This window comes from Pezoporus occidentalis, unplaced genomic scaffold (genome assembly GCF_034315485.1).
Source record: "Pezoporus occidentalis ecotype Australia unplaced genomic scaffold, CSIRO_AGI_Poc_V1 ctg76, whole genome shotgun sequence".
In the NCBI taxonomy this organism is placed as follows: Eukaryota; Metazoa; Chordata; class Aves; order Psittaciformes; family Psittacidae; genus Pezoporus; species Pezoporus occidentalis.
The window spans coordinates 630,185-648,542 of record NW_026916115.1 but is presented as its reverse complement, the minus strand read 5'-3'; the positions used below and the strand labels follow the sequence as shown (position 1 = coordinate 648,542).

General features: G+C 47.6%; 1 protein-coding gene across 8 annotated transcripts in view; it reads left to right on the top strand.

The window, feature by feature from the left end:
* Positions 1–18,358, top strand: part of PBX1 (PBX homeobox 1) — a 133,713-nt gene that overhangs the window by 110,080 nt on the left and 5,275 nt on the right. For 6 of the 8 annotated variants that reach the window (XR_009961490.1, XM_062602410.1, XM_062602412.1 and 3 more), the window contains 3 exons: positions 2,909–3,068; positions 10,738–10,850; positions 12,361–12,450. Coding sequence is in view for 7 of the 8 variants with exons in the window: in XM_062602410.1 (XP_062458394.1) it covers positions 2,909–3,068; positions 10,738–10,850; positions 12,361–12,450 (363 nt within the window). In the remaining variant the exon portion in view is untranslated. The remainder of the gene's footprint in view (positions 1–2,908; positions 3,069–10,737; positions 10,851–12,360; positions 12,451–18,358) is intronic. The other 2 variants (XM_062602416.1, XM_062602417.1) reach the window with 2 other exon arrangements.

The window sequence follows — 18,358 nt, the reverse complement described above, 5'->3', positions numbered from 1 at the left end:
AAAAGTGGTCAGTAAAGACAAATGGAAGTATTTCCATACATTCAAGGCAGCCATGTAATTCCTGGAGTCTGGAGCTTTGACTTGGGAGCTGCTGGAATTTGTGAGGAGTGCAGTCAGTCCTTGAAGTGTTCAGCTGTACATTGGCCATGCCTGCCTCTCTTTATTTTCTCTCTTTTTGGGGCAAGCTTTCTGATTGAAAGCAAATCTGTGCAGCCTTTGATAGTCTTGTCCTCATGTGAGCTTAGTGTGCCATCAGGGATCCCATTGCTTTCCCCATCTTGGGCCGCTTTCCAGCCCCAGACCTATGCCTATTCATTACTTGAGTAAACTGGAGACAGCAGTAGCATCTGATGTCCTTGTGAGAGCATGTCTGCCTTCAGCAGGAGCAACAGCATCCAAGGGTAGGTGTTGTCACCATGTTGAATGCTTGCTGAGTGAGTCCAGTTGCATCCCCTGGGTCAGAAGACCCAAACATTGATTCTGCCCAGAGTTACCGATGAGAAAGAGCAGATAGTGGCTTAAGTAAAACTACAGCTGTCCTGATGCTTCCTCTCTTACTTCTAATTCCTCTATTCACACTTAACAACTTTTACCTTGCAAAGAGAAGATGCCCAGGAGAAATGCTGCACTTAAGATATTTTTTGGCTGTGCTATATCAAAGCTGCTTTCTGTCTGTCTTCAGAATCTCGCTTCTTCATCCAGAGAAGGTAGAAACAAACACTCATCTGGGTCTCTGCTTTTGCTGAGGCTAAGTGGGACCATGGGACAATATGAATCTGTGCAAGTCATAAGCAGAGTTTATCTGAAATCAAAGGCTGACAGGGGTAGACAGGTTCTTTGCTTCACAAGTTTCAAGGTGAAGATCAATTGTAGTGGTCATCTATCCCAGCTTCCTTCCCTGTGGTACTCATAGTTCAGCCACTGGCTCCAGTATTTGAAGCTGGATGAGCTGTTGCAGAGATGGCCAGGTGGGAAGTTCACGAAGGAGCACTTTGTCAGTAATGGGAAAGCTGGACCAAGAAATGGAATTGAGCTCCTTGCACACAGCACCTTATGGTGCCATAGAAATGTTCGCTCCCAGATCTGGGTTGGGTGCTGGTCTGAGTCTCTGACGGTTATGTTTTCTTCTTCCTGCTCTGCAGCAGCACAGGCTTGAATACCTGCAGTTCAGTAGCAGGTAAACTGGTAGAAGAAGCCATTTCTGCATAGAAGCTGCTGAATGCTCTAGGATCACTGCAGATAGAAAGTATCGTAGGAATGAAAGCATATGGGTTTCAGTTATAAACGCCCAAGCTAAAACAATTTTCCTAAGATGAGATAAAAATCACAAGCTTCCCAGAATGAACAGCTAGTGGTTTATTAGAGTGTTTTATTAGAGTTGCAGCATCCTCTGGCATTTGCTCATTCTCTTCATCTTGCTGAGCTTTTCCAAACAAGGTCAGTAGTGACTGGAAGTTGTCTTCTGCTTAGAGAGCTGCATGTAGGAAGACACACCCCTGGTTATCTGTATTTGGTGTTGTCAAAAAAGAAGCTGAGATTTGCTTCCCCAACCATAGGTTGAATATTTCCCACATCTCTGAAATTGTTCAGTGTGACATGGTGCCCACATGTGAACAGGATTATCATCAGCAGGGTACTGAGTAGATTTGGGGAACACTGAGTTCATGGTGGTTTGGGAGGTACCCTGATACTTTCCCTGGGAAGCAGTTCTGGCCAGATACCACAGCCTGGTTCCACAGACTTCAGAGTTACCCTATCACTGTGCTGAATCTCTGACATGCAAACTTTGGGGTATTTTATTCAGACACCTGACAGGTTGACCAAGCAATCTTTTCTTTCAAACATTCATACTTCTGATCCCAGGATATCACTCTGACAGTCTGCAGAGATCACTGCTCAGACGTCACCTTGGGGCTTTCTGAGGTTCATGCATTGTACTGCTGCAGGCATAGGGAAACAGCTTTCACCAGGACTGGCATGACCAGAGCTGCGCAGCTTCATTCTGCCTTCAGATCTGGCCCATAATTTTCAGCCATCCCCATGATTTGAGAAGAAGTTCATACAGCTTCTTAATTTTTTTTTAAATAAATCCCCTAATCCCTTTCAGCACAATTCTAGGCACTGAAGGCAGGCCCACGCTGGTCTCTGGGCAAACACAATCTCCTGCCCCTTTCCAAGGAACACACTTGTTCCCTGGGACCAAAGTTAGGTCTTAGAGTGAGCCCTGTGCTCCCTCTCTAGCCTTCCCCTGGCATTCCTGGTTTATGTAGTGGCTCATGCTAAACCGTACAAAGCCAAGATGAGCTAGAGGAAGAGCATCCACTTCTGGCCTTTTGCACCAATTTCACTCAGTTGGATCAAAAGCAGAGCTTCAGTGATACCAAGGTATTTTTGTGCGTCAGCCAGGCCCAAGTAAATTCATTCAGTGTTCTCCCTGGAAACCACACTGTCCAAAGGGAGGAGAAGGGGCAGCTGGGAATCAGGGGATCTGTCCCTGTCAAAGGGATACTGAGGAGGAAGCAAATAAAAAGTTCCAAAATGACACATACCTGTTTTCAGATATTGTGCAATTTTACAGTCATTTGACTTCCTCAGTTTTTTTAAACTCGTCTCGTATTTTTATGGGGTGGCTCTAGCTTTTCCTGTAGAACATCCCCTTAGTGGATGTCCCATTCATAGAGGAACCAGATATATTCTCACAACCCAGTCCTCCCAAGAGGGTCTCACCACCTTTCCTGAGCTTGGTATAGCACACACAGGTAGAAGGTGTTTCCTTCCACAGCTAGGAAAGTGGGAGGGGAAAAAAGAATATTCACTACTTAACGTGAACTAATCCACCTTCCTTACCAAGCCGCACTTGCCAGAGCTGAAACATTAATGTCTTTGTCTTCTCTTAAACTTGCTCTAGGTATCAAACTGGTTTGGAAATAAGAGAATCCGGTACAAGAAGAACATAGGTAAATTTCAAGAGGAAGCCAATATTTATGCTGCCAAAACGGCTGTCACGGCTACCAATGTGTCAGCCCATGGAAGCCAGGCTAACTCACCCTCAACTCCCAATTCAGCTGGTTAGTTTTTGTTTTATTTTTTATTTTGGGTCATTAGTGTTTGGTTTTTTTGTTTGCTCTCCCCCTCCCCCTAATCTCTCTCTTGTTTTTCCCCTTCTGGTTATTCGAATTTTTATTTTCTGGTTTTGGTTGGCTCACTTTTGTGGTCTTTAAAAAAAGGCAGAGATGGGATGTGTTTTTTAGGGTTGTTTTGGGGGGTACTTTATTTTCTTTGCCTTTTTCCCCCCTCTTTTTTCTTTTCTCTTTTTTTTTCTCTTCCCCTGTCCTGTTCCGTTTTCATTGGGAAAATGATGTGATAAGACCTTGTAACTGATGTCACCTTGGGGGTTATATGCATGGATGGTAAACACAAAACCAGAAATATGTTCCATAAAATGTTGCTGGAATTGCTTGCATTTTGAGGTGAAAAAAAAAATAATTAAGAACTCGTTGCATAATGATTTTATTTTGCTGGGGCTGGAAGCATGAGTGGCCCGAATGGCTAAACCCCAGCATTTTTAGGATGTCCTAATTCATGAACTTTGGAGGGTTGTTTTGGGTCTATCTTTGGTTTTCTTTCTGTTGTGGTTACCTTTGATTGCTTACGTGACAACAGTGTCTGGATCATCTGCAAGAGTGTGTGCTCTGTTTGAATTTTATTTTCCTTCTGTGTCAGCACGATCCAGGGAAATCCATGGGTCGTTCCCTTCCCTTTCCCCCTTTCCTGCCCATTTGCTGTGGTTTACATTTGTTTGTTTTGAGGGTCAAAGGCACAGAGCACTTGGCCCAGATTTCAACTCCTCTGCTAGAGAATGATGCTTAGTTCATGCGTGGTGCCTGCCACAAGGATGGCCGACCCAAAAATGATCCTGGGCTGCAGTTGACTGGTTGTGCTCTGCTCCCAGGAGCGATGCAAAATTGGAATTTGTTGAAAAGGAGAGAAAAAACCTGAACTTCATGCGTGCCATGTACTTTGTTATCGATGCAAATATCTATGTGCCTGTTTTCTTTTTAGGGGTGGGAGGGAGAGTGGGAATGTGCCATGCTTGGTGTCAGTTTGGTGTCAGCTCATGGTACCCTTTCACATGGGTGTGGACCTTGCTCTTATGAGGTAGGCTACTAAGAGGAAGGAAATGGTGGAAGAGCAAAGAGAATGGTGGGGAGCAGGAGAAGCTAGATGTTAGAGTGCTAGTGGTACACTGTGCAAATGCTGGTTACTATCAGGACATGCTTCTGTAGTGAGCACAGTCCTGCCTGTGGCAGGTAGCAGAGGAATCGCACCTCAGAAGCACCCCCAGATCTGTAAGATTTGAGTGAAAAGTGGAGACCCAGGGGTCATACAAGGAGAGAAACCAGTGGTATGAGTCTCTGGCAGATCTCCCAAACCAGTCCCTCAGTGGGAAGGCAAAGGCAGTCCATTATCTGTGAGCTAATGTAGTAAATGGTGGTTCATTGCTCTGTGCTGGGGAGCTCATCCACACCTTGCAGGGACTCATGTGGATGGCTTGCACAGAAGCAAGTGGTAGAGGTCTTATTCAGTTGGGCAGTGAAGTCCCTACACACAACCTCTTCATTTCCAGAGGGCATGTTACGTGCTAAGGGTCTGCCCCCCCAGAGCCACCTAGAGCAGAGCTGGTGCAGCTTTTGGTCGCAAGTCAGAAACACTGCTGGGGGGTATCTCCTCACACAGGGCTGCCTGCTGCAGCTCGACTGAGGTGCTCAGAAGGCTCTGGTGGATGCAGCAGAGTTCTCTAGGGACAGATGGTTTGCAGGAGTTTTGTTTGATTCTTTTATTTTTGTTTTGTTTAGGTTTTTTCCCCTTTTCCTTCTGTTGTTTGAACTGCTGATGTTTTAGCTGAAGTTTTTACAATGTTGTCCTTTCCAAACAGCTCACTCGAAATACCTGTTCAGGTGGGGTTTCCTGATGTTGACACCCCCTTGTAGAAAAAGCTGGAGAGTAGAGAGCAGAATGGTGTGTGTTGAGGGGAGATGCCTGCTGCCTGTGATGCTGTCCTGAAGTCCACATCAGCTTAGACACAGCTTTTCTTCTCTTCCTCTTTCTTATACTGGGTCAGATCCAAAGGTCTGGAATGGCAAGGGAAAAGCTTCCAATTGTTTAAATGGCTTTGGGTCTGGCCTGCATGCAGTGGAAGAGGCATTTCCCAGTGCCTGCCCAGTTAAATAGTGCTCTGGTGTGAGGTTGTTTCTTTGCCTTCCCCACAGGCAGTAAGACAGCTGTTTCAAAGATAAATTGGCCAGTACCCTGCAGTAAACAGCTAAGATAATCCCTGGATAACACTATGCTTTCAACGAAGGACAAACAGTCTTGTTATTAACGAGTAAGACTTGAGATCCTGGATCCTCTTTCTGGCTCACTTGTCTGCACTCTAGAAACACTGACTTCTTTTCAGGTGTCTAATGTGGTGGTTCTAAAGCAGCACATCAGTGTGGGGGGAGCTTGCAGGCCATATTGATCCTTCTTCTGCTAGAAGTGTTTGTAACCTCGCCCAGATCCCACCATCTTCCCTGTATCCAGCAGCAGCGAGGCCTTGCTGTCAGCACTGCAGTAGTCTCTAGGGCAGCTTGCAGAGATAGTGCATTTGGATACTGGAAGAGCCTCAGGATTTTATGTCCAACAGTGGCATCCCAGGTTGAGATCTCCCCAGCTGAACCATGCAGATGTAACAGCTCAGTCAAGCTGTGGGTTAAAGGCACATTCTGAGGACATCTAGAGTCGAGTGACCTCCCCTGCTGCAGGTTGTCTTGTAGGCGCTAGCAGCAAGAAGCACACCTGTATATGCTAGGTCTGAAATACCTGTCTGTGAAAAATTTGGAGGATGCTGTCGAGGGCCGTGAGCCATCCAGTTGTGCTGAATTGCCCTGGGAGGAATGTGGAAGTGGATGAAGAGGTGAAGGACTAAGATAGATGACGCGTCTCCTTTTACACCATGGTCTTCTTTCAGATCATCAGCTATAAGGTTTTTGAGGAAGGAACCTGAACAAATAATGGGATTTGATGAGAGTATGTAGACCTTCTGGTTTAAATACATTGTAGGGCATGTGGAAAGAAAGAGTGTAGGCAGAGGACAGGGCATGAGAAAGAAGTGACCAGCAGTGTAGTCCCTGGAGGGCCATGATGTTGGAAGAGGAGGTGGAACTGGGTGTGATGGGACCTGGGACAGGAGTTAAATTCATTTCTGCCATGGCTGCGCAGGCCCATCTGTTCTCTGCATTGATGCCCATGTTACCGGAGATCGGTGAATGGCTACAGTCAGTCAAAGAGATTGGCCACACATTGACAAGGGCAAGAATTGCATCTGTCTAGCCATCTGGCACGTTCAAAGCAGGGTCCCCCATCCTCAGTCACCCAGGCCTGAATGTCAAACACCTTTTCATCCTGAATGCGCACAGTTGGGCTTTATCAGCCAGATGTTCAAATAAGCTGAGATGTCTGGCTCATTTGGGCTAACAACTCCCCATCCTCACTTTGATTGCCTGGACAATCTCAGCACAAAAAACACATGGCAAATTCAAGTTATTTTATGTGGGCAGACCCTTTTGCCAACCAGGGTCCTCAAGGACCACATGCAGGTGATGACATCCAGTGAAATCTTCCATGCAGAGCAACCAAAATTGCCCTGAAATGTTTTTTGCTCCTGCTTACCCTTTTATTTTGTGAATATCTTGCGCAAAACTGCTGATGGAGGGGATTGTGCTGTCTGGAAGTGTATGTATGTCATCAGGCACAGGCCTGATGGCTGTATCTTCTCTTCTCTGCCTTCCTCCATTTGTGGCAGTCAGTTTTCCAGAGCACAGCATGGGAGAGGACCCTTCGTCAGTAGAGAAGCTGCCCTACTTATAGTCTCACTGTCTTAAGTGTTGGTTAGCAAGTGAAAAAGAACAAATGCACTGCTGAGTTCATCCCTGGCTTTTAGACCTGCTATCAAACTCAGTGGCTTTGTCCAGCTGAGGAGCTACATGGTCCATCACGTTCCTCCCTTGTCTTTGGCCATGGTACAAACACAAGGAAAAAGTTACAGGAGGGGTATTCTCAATGCTTATATGTCATTGCCATTGTCTTCAACTAGGAGCCTTCTATACATGACCACAGTCTACTTAAATGCTTTAGTGTGCTGTATCTGTGTCTCATTAGTGGTAGGTGGTATGAGGCATCAGATGAGGATGGTTTGATTTCAGCTCCAATGAACATAATTACTGTCTGTTTATCCATGGTGCCATTTGACTTGTCAGGTATGTTAGAGAAAAGTACTTACTAGAGTTCCTGGAAAATCTGAGGTGGAAGTAGAGACTGACAAAACGCTAGAGAAGACATCAGAGAAGAATAAACTCTCTGAAGAGTTGGAGAAGTGGTGCAAGAAATGCCAGCAGACAAGCTTGTGAAGATTTTTGAATTGGAGGCAAAATTGAAGTGGGTTGTGCTCATCAGAAATGTTAGGGATGGAAGAAACCTCTTTGTGGGCATTATTTTGATGTAGGATTTCATCCAGTAACAAGATCTGACTGCCACAGCATTCCAGCACTCTTTCTGAAGCTGGTGATGAAATGATAGAAATTCATCACTAAGGAATAGTGGTGGTAGGTCTTTGGTTCAGTAAAATAATCTGGATGCTGAAAATGATCCACTGTTCCTCACTGCTACAAGTCATAAAAAGTGCTGGGGTTTCTGGTATTTTGGGGGGGGGGGGGTTGGTCTGCACACAGTAGCATCAGGGGACTTCCATGCCAAGATCAGAGCCTTTTCCTTCTGGCTTCCCAAGGTCAAAGGTGGTTGTTCCTTCTTGGTTGTTAAGGAGTCCCCAATCAAATTATGACCACTGAAAACCTTTACTGTGCTCACAGTGGAGCCTTGCAGAGGGACAGATTACATTTATGGTGAAGCCTTCTCTAACCGAAGGATTTGATTTGTATTTCCAGATGTGTTCTCTGTGGAATATACCAATCTTAATTTTCAGGGCTCTTCACATTCCTGCCCCCTCTCCCACGCCAGTGCATCAGCCCCTCTTAGCTGTGTCTCTCAGACTTTGGGCCATCATAATTTTCATACATGGCAGGTACATAGCAGAGTGCTGAAGCAGCAGAGTGGCAGCGTGAAGGGCTCTCTGCAATTACAGCTCTGATACAAATGCATCCATACATTCAGGGCCATTGGTATGCGCATATTTATCTTTGCATCCACATCAGCAACAAGACATATTCACTGTTTAGATATGCACATATATTGTAAAAATACCCTGTGCCAATAGCAGTGTATATCTTGTAAGTGACATCTCCAGCGCTCCTCATGATTTCCAAGACACCAGCGTTCTACAGAACTAGAATCTGTGGCTGTTTGTTTACTTTTATTTCCTCCCTCCCAGTCTCAATTTCACAGGCAGGTTTGTTAAGTTTCAATAAAATACCAGTTAACTTTATGGCGTTTTTATCTGTTATTATTGTTACAATTTTCTTTTGGTAGGGGAAGGTGGGGTAAGATGTTGCTCTGCTGGGGGCAGAGTGATAGCCGTGCCCTGTCAGGTGCTCAGGGATTCCCAAGTCCTCTTCCCAGCTCTGTCACTGATCATTTGTGTGATCTCAAAGGTTTCTGCTCACCTTAAAAGAACAGGAGAGTATTCTTTGCTTCTTGCGAGCAGTAGCTGCAAAGTCCCTTGGTTCTCAGCCACTGCGGGAGTATGAAGCCACAGTTAATTCATGACCTCTGCTTTTATACCAGTGGTCAAACTGATCGTTCAGAAAACTGAGTAGGAAGCATCCAAAGATGTATGTGAAAAGTGCCCATTTTTGTGCTTAAAGTTGAGCAGTGTCAGGGTGGGCTATCCTCAGTCTGCCAGCTCATTTCCCTAGGTTTTTTGCTTTTAAAACAGCAAGTAACCTGAGAGGTTGTGAAATGACAGGAGGCCTTTGCCAGCTGAGCAGAGGAGGTGATAGTTACAGCTGCCTTCTGACTAGTCCCGGTTATTTTACGCAGCAGCACTGTGGGATTGATCTCTGGAACAGGTTGGGCAGAGTTCACAATGAGCACAGACAATAAGCTATTCCTGGCTCTGCTCTTTTAAGGCACCAGTGGGAGGGTCCGGATCCAAGATTGACTGTGCTCAAGATGAGTCTTTCTCTTGACTGTCTTGGACATTGTATCTAGCAGTGATGTTTCTGCTTTCCTTCAATGCTGAGAATTACCAGCACCTGACAAAGAGCCAGTTGCAAAGAGAGCAGCAGAGAGTTTAGTGAACCTGAAGTCTCCAGCATAGACCTCCCACCTCCTCCCTGCCCTTTTTGGAGGTGAATTCCTTCAGAGGAGCCTTCCTGATCCACCTCCAGGACTAAGCTAGTGTCTGTCCAGAGTGTTTCTTCCCTGTCCAGCAGAGGAAGGGGGATTGCCAGGTGTTTCTCAGAGTGCACGCATGAGCCATAGTTGGGCAATTCCACCAGGACTATGGTTGCCAGTCTTCAAGGTTGGGAGTGGCAGTGGAGATGATGAGAGTGTATTTGGGGTTGGAGTTGAAAACGTAGCTGACCTGGGCCCCTGAAGTCTCTCCTTTCCAAAGCTAACGTCATGTATATAACCAAACCTTGCACGTTGAGCTGTCTCACACTTAACGCGCTGATCTGCACGATAAAATCTGAAATAATCCCATAAAACCTTTTTATTTATTTTTAATCCCCTTCCCTGCCTTCCAGTTATGTGATGGGTTTGTTTCTCCCATTCAGTAGCTGAGGAGGTGCTCAGATATCTCAAAGCTGGAAGCAGAAAACCTTGTTTCTGCAAAGATGTTTTTTTTTTTCTTTTTGTGGATTTTCTTCCTCATGATCCCACCCAGTTGTCTTCACTGTGACAATTTTTTAGTGTAACATTGACAACTGGTGCGTGCAGTGGGGAATTTCATTAAAGAGCTCGTTCTTCTGGGGCAGCTGGCCCAGAAGGGAAGTGACACCCTTGCATTCTCTCATGGCCCGTCATGATGAAAGACACTTGCCAGCATGGTGGGTACTGGGAGTCTAGCCCAGGTGTCTTCACATTTTTGCGAGCCTTCGCTCCTGGTTCGCACCAGTGATGGGTTCCTTATGTCCTGAAGGCAAACCCTACACACCACTCCCTTGCAGAGCTCCCCATGGCTCAGTGGGAGCTCCAGCTGTGCAACTGGATGTGCTCACCCTGCAGAGAGCAGCGCAGTGTAGACTTAACCCACCCTGATCTGAGCTCAGAAGCAGCAGTAATGTGGGTCTGCTTCACCTGGCTGAGCAGTCTCCTGCTCTTGATAGTGAGGCTTGTTTGGGTAACTGTTCTCCAGTGCAGTCTGCCGGGTGGACACCTCCAGCAACCAGGATTTTTCAAAGCTGCCTGGAGGATTTGGATGCCCAGAAATTAAGGGAAAGGCTGTCTGAGTCCTCCAGGCTGGGCTTTGTTTGTCTTGGTCAAAAGCATGAAGAATCCTTCCTCCAGCTGAGGAGCTGTTGAAGAATGTTCTTGGCATTGAGCTGTAACAACATGTGGCTTTGAATAACCTCAAGAGTGCATCCTGTTTTTTGCTTGCTCTGTTCTTCATGCTACTAACCTGACTCTGTGTTTTGTTTTTGTGGTTGCTTTGCATGTTGTTCCTTCCTCTTGGCTGAGAGTCATGGGGTGGATCTTTTTCCTTTCTGTGATTCAGGTGCCTCACTCTTTCCTTTCCAGGTTCTTCCAGTTCTTTTAACATGTCAAACTCTGGAGATTTGTTCATGAGCGTGCAGTCTCTCAATGGGGATTCTTACCAAGGGGCCCAGGTTGGAGCCAACGTGCAGTCACAGGTAGGGACCCATCCGATGTACTGCCAGTGAATGCATTAGTGTTGGAGGAGCCTTTGACTGTATTGGCACTTCTCCCTCCCGTCCGAAAAGAACAAATCTCAACCAGCACAAATGAACCAACACTTAAAAAAGGCAAACCAAACTGAAAAACCAACCAACCAAAAAAAGCAACAGCAACAACCACCCAAAAAAAAAAAAAATCCAAAAGAAACAAAAACTAAAACAAAAACACCCAACCAAACCAACAACCATGGTCTTGAGGAGACTTGCCCACACTTTGTGAATGCATTTGGCTCTGGCTTGATAGTTGTACTAGAAGGAGAGGAGGTTTAGGAGAACAGGCACGAACTCAAATGAAAGCACCTGAGGTTTAGGTTGTGCTTGCTTTATTCTTCCAAGGGAAGGGCCCAGATGTTTGGACTGGTGTCTCATTTTGCAAGGAAGGCTTCCACTTACTCCTTTGGTGCCAAACCAGGTGTCTGCTGAAAGGCAAGAAACATTCAAATACACAGCTAGGATTTTTGTTGTTTATTTTGTTTTTTTTTAAATTAAAAGGCACTCTTCAACATTTCACCACCTCCCCAAAGCACAGGCACTCAATGCCACCCGTGTACACACCAGCAAGACGGAGCATGGGAGCTTTGAACAGCATTACTAAAACATCAACCCATGCTTTGGGCAAAAAGAAAGAATTTAAAATAGCCACGAAGTCACTCAGATTTCTCACCTCCCATCCAGTATCTAGATGTGCCATGAGTCTATTCTCTGGCATCTAAGGCTCTGTAGTGTGAGACAACAGCTACTCTGACACTTCTGCATTGGGCAAGGAAGCTCTCTAAAGCCAAGATTGCCCCACTCACAGTGCTGGGTGCAGAGCAAGCATGCCATCCATGGGTAGCGAGACGCGCTCACCATGCATGCTGCTGCTGGGGCTGGGCTGGGTGAGAGAAGGGAGAGTAATGGGGTGCCCAGAGGAGAGCTGCCAATGCGTTTGCCATGGTAGGTATGTTGCCTTTCTGGGCCCTCCAAAATGAAGGCAGTCAGCTGACTCCAAGGATCAGCTTCCACTGCTGTAAGCTTCCCAGTGCCTGGGGCCAAAGGGTGGAAGGGGTAAGAAAGTGTGTCCTTGAGCACAATGGTGCAACTGGCTGCATCAGTGTGCTCCAGGAGGTCCCACCCCACACTTGCCATGCTGTTCTCCCTCTCTGCTCTTTCTATTGAAAGACTTGGGACTGAGGAGTGCATGATGGGGCCACCAGGGCAGACAGGGGGTCATGGTGAGGGAGGCAGGAGCAGCCGTCTGGCTCAGCTCTGGCTTCAAGAGCAACTGTGGTTCTCTTTGCCCTCTTTAAATATATACCATTGTTATTATTGTTATTATTAGTATAAATATTATTATTACTACTACGACTCTTTTTTTTTTATCTTGCCAAAGTTGAACCAAAGCATCTTTGCCCACTAACCTTTCATTCACTCTAATTTGTGTCTTTGTTGTCGTTGGTCTGTTTAGGTGGATACCCTTCGCCATGTTATCAGCCAGACAGGAGGATACAGTGATGGACTCGCAGCAAGTCAGATGTATAGTCCGCAGGGCATCAGTGTAAGAAAAAAAAAAAAATAGGCTTGAGTTCTTGTTTTTTGGGTGGCTTTTTTATTCATTTTTGTTCTCTCACTGCCAATTATTTCAAAGCCATAGGGCTCAGAATGCCACTTAGTAGGACTTGTCTTTGCTTTTACGGTCACCTAGTTTATTGCTTCTGTATCGGTCACGCCAACGGCAGAGCTTTGCCCACAAAAAAAGTGGCGACCGGGCAGGCTTTGTGCAGGCAGCTGGCGTCTAGGACTGTCAGAGCTGATCAGCGTTTGCCTGGCACCTGCGGCCACACGCGCTCGGCCGAGAGGAGCTGCTAAACAGGTGACACCTTGTGTAGCTGTGGTGAAGGATGTCACCGCTGATGCCCAGTCCAGAGATGGCTTCACGCAGAGGCCAATGGCACCATCCCTGAGCTACCGTCTAAAAATAAGCCATCCCTGGCCAGCATCCGAAAGTACGGCGACAATGGGGTTGGTGGCAATAACGAATGCAAATAAAAGGAGAAAAAAAACCACAACAACAAAACAACAAAGCCAACCAATGTCAACCCAAGAAAACCTCATCCAACTGGGCTGGGGGAGGATGTGAGGGGGAGGGCGGTCTCCAGAGCATCTTCTCCTTGTTCTTGGGTGTGCTGGCGGGTTCTGACTAGCATGAAAATTCGTAGCGACAAGCTGTGTCGCACAGGGGGAAATCGATCAGACACACACAAGGAGAACCCAGTGTAGATTCGGGACAGCAATCCAACTTCATTTCTCAGATCAATCGTCTGCCATCTCAGCAGTGGTGACAGCAAGCTGGGAGAAGAGGGCAGCCTGGAAAAGGAGGCTGTGAGCGCCAAGTGGGTGGTGGCAGAGGTGTCCAGGGATGGCACAGAGGAGGGGGTGGCTGACTGCTGCAGTCCCCATTAGGAGCCTAAAGGTTGAGGTGGTGTGGTCTCAAACTGGGCAGGAAGGCAGTGATCCTCCAGGTGGGGCGGTGGTCCTGTGGGTGAGCACCCCAGCAGGGTGCACCATCCAGTCCCATCACCATCCTGGACAGGGCTTATGCCATACGTCACCTTGCGTGTGACCATCTTTGGGCCATTGGCATGCAAGCAGCCACTGCTGGCACAGGGAGAGGGTATAGGGAGAGGGGTGCAGTGGGGTGGGGGACTGTGCTCCCCTGTCCTGCGGGTGTTGGGGCTTAGTGGGTGGCTTGACGTCAGGAGGCAGAGGCAGGAGGATTTGTGAAGTAATGTAATTGAACATGTGCAGATAATTATGTCTCATTACATAAGCCCATTGCAAAAACGGCACTTGGAAATGCCACATGAAAGAGCCTATCGTTCTGCATTAATTTCTCCATGCGCTGAATTTATTCCCTTTCTGGCTTTTTAATACTTGGAGAGTAAATGAATCGCAGGCTGATCATGATAAGAGATGATACTTTTGTATAAATTAAAATACCCCCAAGGAAAGAGGCTGAGCAGATTATAGCTGCAGTTGGCTTCAAAAATCACAGTGGGCTGGGTAAGCCAAAATTTGGGGGGGGGGATTGTTGCTGGGGATTACAAGGCAGGGCGGGGGCAATAGAGAAAAGAACAAGAAAGAGGTAGTAAAAACTCAGAAGCTGTATAGGACAAGGAGAGCTGGGCTGGTGTTTCTGGCTGTGGTAACGGGAGAACCAGTGTTACCAGCACTGGGAATTGGTGAGCTGAGAGTGTCAGGGGCTCAGTGGTTCCCCCTGTGCTTCCCAAATGGGGATCCAGCATGGTGGTATCTTTTGGCTCCTCAGGCTGGTTCTCAGGAGGGGCAGGAGGCCAAATAGGCTCAAATTGTATGTTGTTCAAAGAGGAGCAGGGTAGCAAGTGGGCAAAGAGACAGCTCAGGTTCAGGGGTGATGGCTCATTTTCCCGTAAATGTGTAGTAGACATGGGGAGGAAGGCAGGGAGTCCAGAGCTAAGTGCATAGTTTAGGAAGTATTTTCTGGGTTGTCTCTCTATCCCCAGATGTTTTTCTTCCCCCTTATCCTGACCAGCATGCTCCTGCCTGTAGCTTTTATTGTCATTTAATGGTTTCCTATCCAGCTAGGTCTCTTGATGGACCCCAGATTGTCTACTCCTCAAGTGTGGCCATCCTCTAGGAAGTGTTGACTCTTGGCAATGTCCTGGGGTGCCTGCTTAGTGCAGGCAGGGTGGCTGTCTCGTACCATGCAGGGCTTCCCTGCCTCTCCCCTGAACCCGTTAACTGCCAAGGAAGGGCAGCAGGATGTGGAGGAAACCTGCTAGTGACACAGAAAGCTGCCATCCCCACGTCATCTGAGCATCCCCGTGAGCTGCTGGAAGGAGATGAGCCGAAACCTAGTCAAGAGCCCTGTCACAACGATGTCTGCACGGGGCTGAGGTTAAGTCATCCCCAGAGCCTGTCAGGGCTGAGAAGTCAGCGGCAGGTTGCCCAGCTCCACCACTGCAAACCTTGGCAGGGGAGACAATGCTCGGGGTTTGCCTTACTTGATGGAGGATGAATTTTTAAATGCGTGTAAGTCATGACAGCTGAGAGCAGGAATGCACCCAAAGCCCAGTTCCCTCTGTGGTTCTGCTGCTTGACGGCTGACAGACCGCTCTGCGGGGCAAAAAGGGCTGGAGCCAGTTCTGCATCGTTAGCAGGATAATGGGTGATGTCCCAGCCATCACGATCCCCGTAACCCACAGTGATGACTGAGGCAGAGCAAGAGCAGGCGCCTTCTACTCCACAGGTGGAGACAGTGTGAGGTATCACCTGTACTGGCAAGGGACAGGGATGCACTTGGTGATGCATGGCTGATAGAGGCTGGAGACATCTTCAGGATACCCAGCCTTGGGTAGCACTGAGAAGAAGGAGGGACCCTCCCACCTGAAAGGAAGGGGTGACTGGAGCCTTATCCAGCCCTTTTTGCAAGCTTTGAGGTTGGGGGATTTTGCACCATAAAGTGAGAGGTGTTAAGTGTCTGGTCCCTCTCCACAGAGGGGTGTCCTGCATTTGTACCCAGCTGGAGGTCCCAAGATAAAGGTTTCAAAGCATTTAGAAGTCCAGATTTTTGTGGGTTCCAGTGGAAGCTAGATCTTTAGTACCATAGTTCTCTGGAGGGTTCCAACCCAAAACATCACCCTTTTAGCCACTGCCTTGTGGCTGTAAATCCACCAAGCATTTTAGTTCCCCTATCTCCCAATGAATGAAATGAGCTATAGTAATCTTAAAGAAAAACCATTTCAGAAATTTCTTTTTGGACTTTATTTAATTTAATTTATAGATCATTTAAATTAAATGAGAGGCAATTTTTAAAGGTCATCAGAGTACAAGGGTTTTGATTTAAAATGTTGTCATGCAGATCTGTGCCTATTTACAGAGCAGTGTCTGTGACCATGATGGTGGGGGTCAGCAGCAGGGTGTGCTGTTGAGTTTTGCATCCACTGTTGTTGATGAGGATCTCTGGGCTCTGGCACCTGTAGGAGGTGAGACCTTCTCACATATGCTGAGACCCTTTTCTACTAAGAACTTGAGCCTTGAAATGAAAGTTGTTTCTGTTTTCCTCAGCAAGCTACAGTTCACCATCATGATCAAGCTATGGTTCATGACCATGTTCACAACCTGGGATATGTTAAGTTTTGCCTGGCAGGGCTTCAGTGCCCAAGCTCCATCCATCAGGGATGCCTTGGTGTGTTCTGAAGACTGCTGCTGTGAACTTCGGAAAGTGATAGCCAGACAAAGCTGGAGTCTTTGGTGTTTAATAAGAGTTTCAGCGTGTATCATAAGGAGACTCTGATACAAGCTCTTAAAAGTGCAGAGGTCTGAAACCTCTTTGAGGCTACTGCCTGTCTGTCAGACTTGCTCATGTCTGCTGTGTTTGGAAGCTGACCTAACACCCTGTGTTGTTGATGGTGGGACAAGGATTTGGTCACAGAAGGTGGGATGGCGAGACAGCCTCTGTGCACAGCAGGAGGTGCCTTTAAAAACTGGCAGAGTCATTTCCCAAGCCCATGCTGGAGGCCCAGGCAGAGAGCCATCCAGCCTTGCTGGAGGTGACCAAACTTCTGGGAAACCTTGTGGAAATGGGCAGCAAAAGGAGTTGCTTCAGCCATCCATCACTGAGGCTCCATCACTTGGACAGCCACCAAGGCCTTGCCTGTGATTTGGCACCATAAGCTGACATATGAAGAGATGTCCCAGAGACCGTTGCTCTGTTCCTGTCTCCTGAAGAAGTCACAGCTGCATGCACGGGCTGCTCAGAAAAGTCTGTGAGGAGCAGCAGCCTTCTCAGAAGACTCCCTCATTTTTGAAGGAGATCCCTAGCATTTACTTCAGTCAGATCCCAATGGCATCTTCTTGCTCCAGAAGGAGGCAGGGCCCAGCTGGGATGCATTGAGGATGCATCCTGAATGTGTCTTGGTCCATGCAGCAACAGGGTGAGCTCCAGGAAAGGGGAGTGTAAATGGTGCCTATATGCCCTCTGTTTTGGGAAGAGTCTTGCCTCCTCATGGAAGGCTTGTCCATACCAGAAGATAGCATTAAGATGATAAGGTCATGGCCAACCCTGGGGCCTTCCCAGGCTGAGGGAGCAGGAGAGTGTGGGATATGTGGAAGGTTTCCTAATCTAGGTCAGCCTTTCCCCAACATCCTCTTGGCTTCTAACTGAATGCAACCAAGATGGTAACTGACGGCATGAACTCCCACAACACATGAAGGCTGATTCCCAATCTGGAGAGCCATGGGGCTCCCCAGCACTGTGGGAGGCAGGGTGCTAAGCATTGAGGCACTGCAGTCCCTGCCTGCAAGACACTCTGCCTCTCATTCCTTCCAGCCATGGCTGGCACGCCAAAGCCTCACTAAAAATAGTTAAGCACAATAGGGACAGAGCCCTGCTCCATGCGGCCCCCTCCACTCTCCCCCCTCCTGCTTGCCGTAATGACCCTGCAAACACTAAATGGCATCTGAGTGCATTAAGCAGCAAACTCTCCGGTGACATAGCAATTACAGCTCTGAAATAGATTTGGTGCGTCATGGAAGATAAGGGTTTTGAAAGTTTCTGTTGTGATTATAGCTTGTAACTCCAACAAATAACAGGCTTGGTAATAAGAGGCTGCCAGCATAGCTATTGTGGTTCTCTCTCACTGATGGCACGTAAATTGCTATTAATGTCCTAAGTGTACTTGAATATGCCAGTCTCGGGGCGGTGGAGTTGGCTCTGTGTCTCTCTTTACGTGGCCTGTCATTGTCAGGCTGATAATCTACAGTAATTGCTGCCTCTTGCAGCGGTCCAAGATGTGTAAGGGTGGATATTGCATCTCACGAGTGCTTGGATGGTGGGTCAGGGCCTGGGTACACATGGGCTGTGGGCACAGTGAGCCAGTGGTCTGCGCAGGCAGGGGGTGCCTGGGGCTGGTAATGTTTGTGCATAGTCTGGTTTCATGCTTGTGCCCACAGTGCAGTGGGATTTGCTAACCTGCTAGCAGGCTTAGGTCACGATATCCTGTCTTACTTGCTGTTGCTGGAACTCTGTGCATGCATGGAAGAACACGCAAGCCCATTGTGTGTGTGCACGCCTCTGTCTTTTCTGCTTTGTGCATGCCCTGCTGTGCGGTGTTTTCATTCCTCAAAACATGGGTTCCCATGGTCCACCTGTGGCCAGCTCTTTCCTCCCATTTCAGCTGCCTTTCCGGCAGGCAGGAGCTGGTCAGCAGCATGGGCAGCCCACCAGCAAGTCCTAGACAGTTGCTCTGTGCCTTAGGGCCATGAAGCTTTTCCTACCCTTACCCCACTTCAGGGTCTGCAAGACCCCAACTAGTGTGGCTGGTGGTGGATGACCTGTGCCAGGAGGCAGTGGGACAGGCAGCCAGAGAGGACAAAGCAGCCACAGCACATTTGAACTGTGACAGCAACTGCTGCTGACTTGAGCT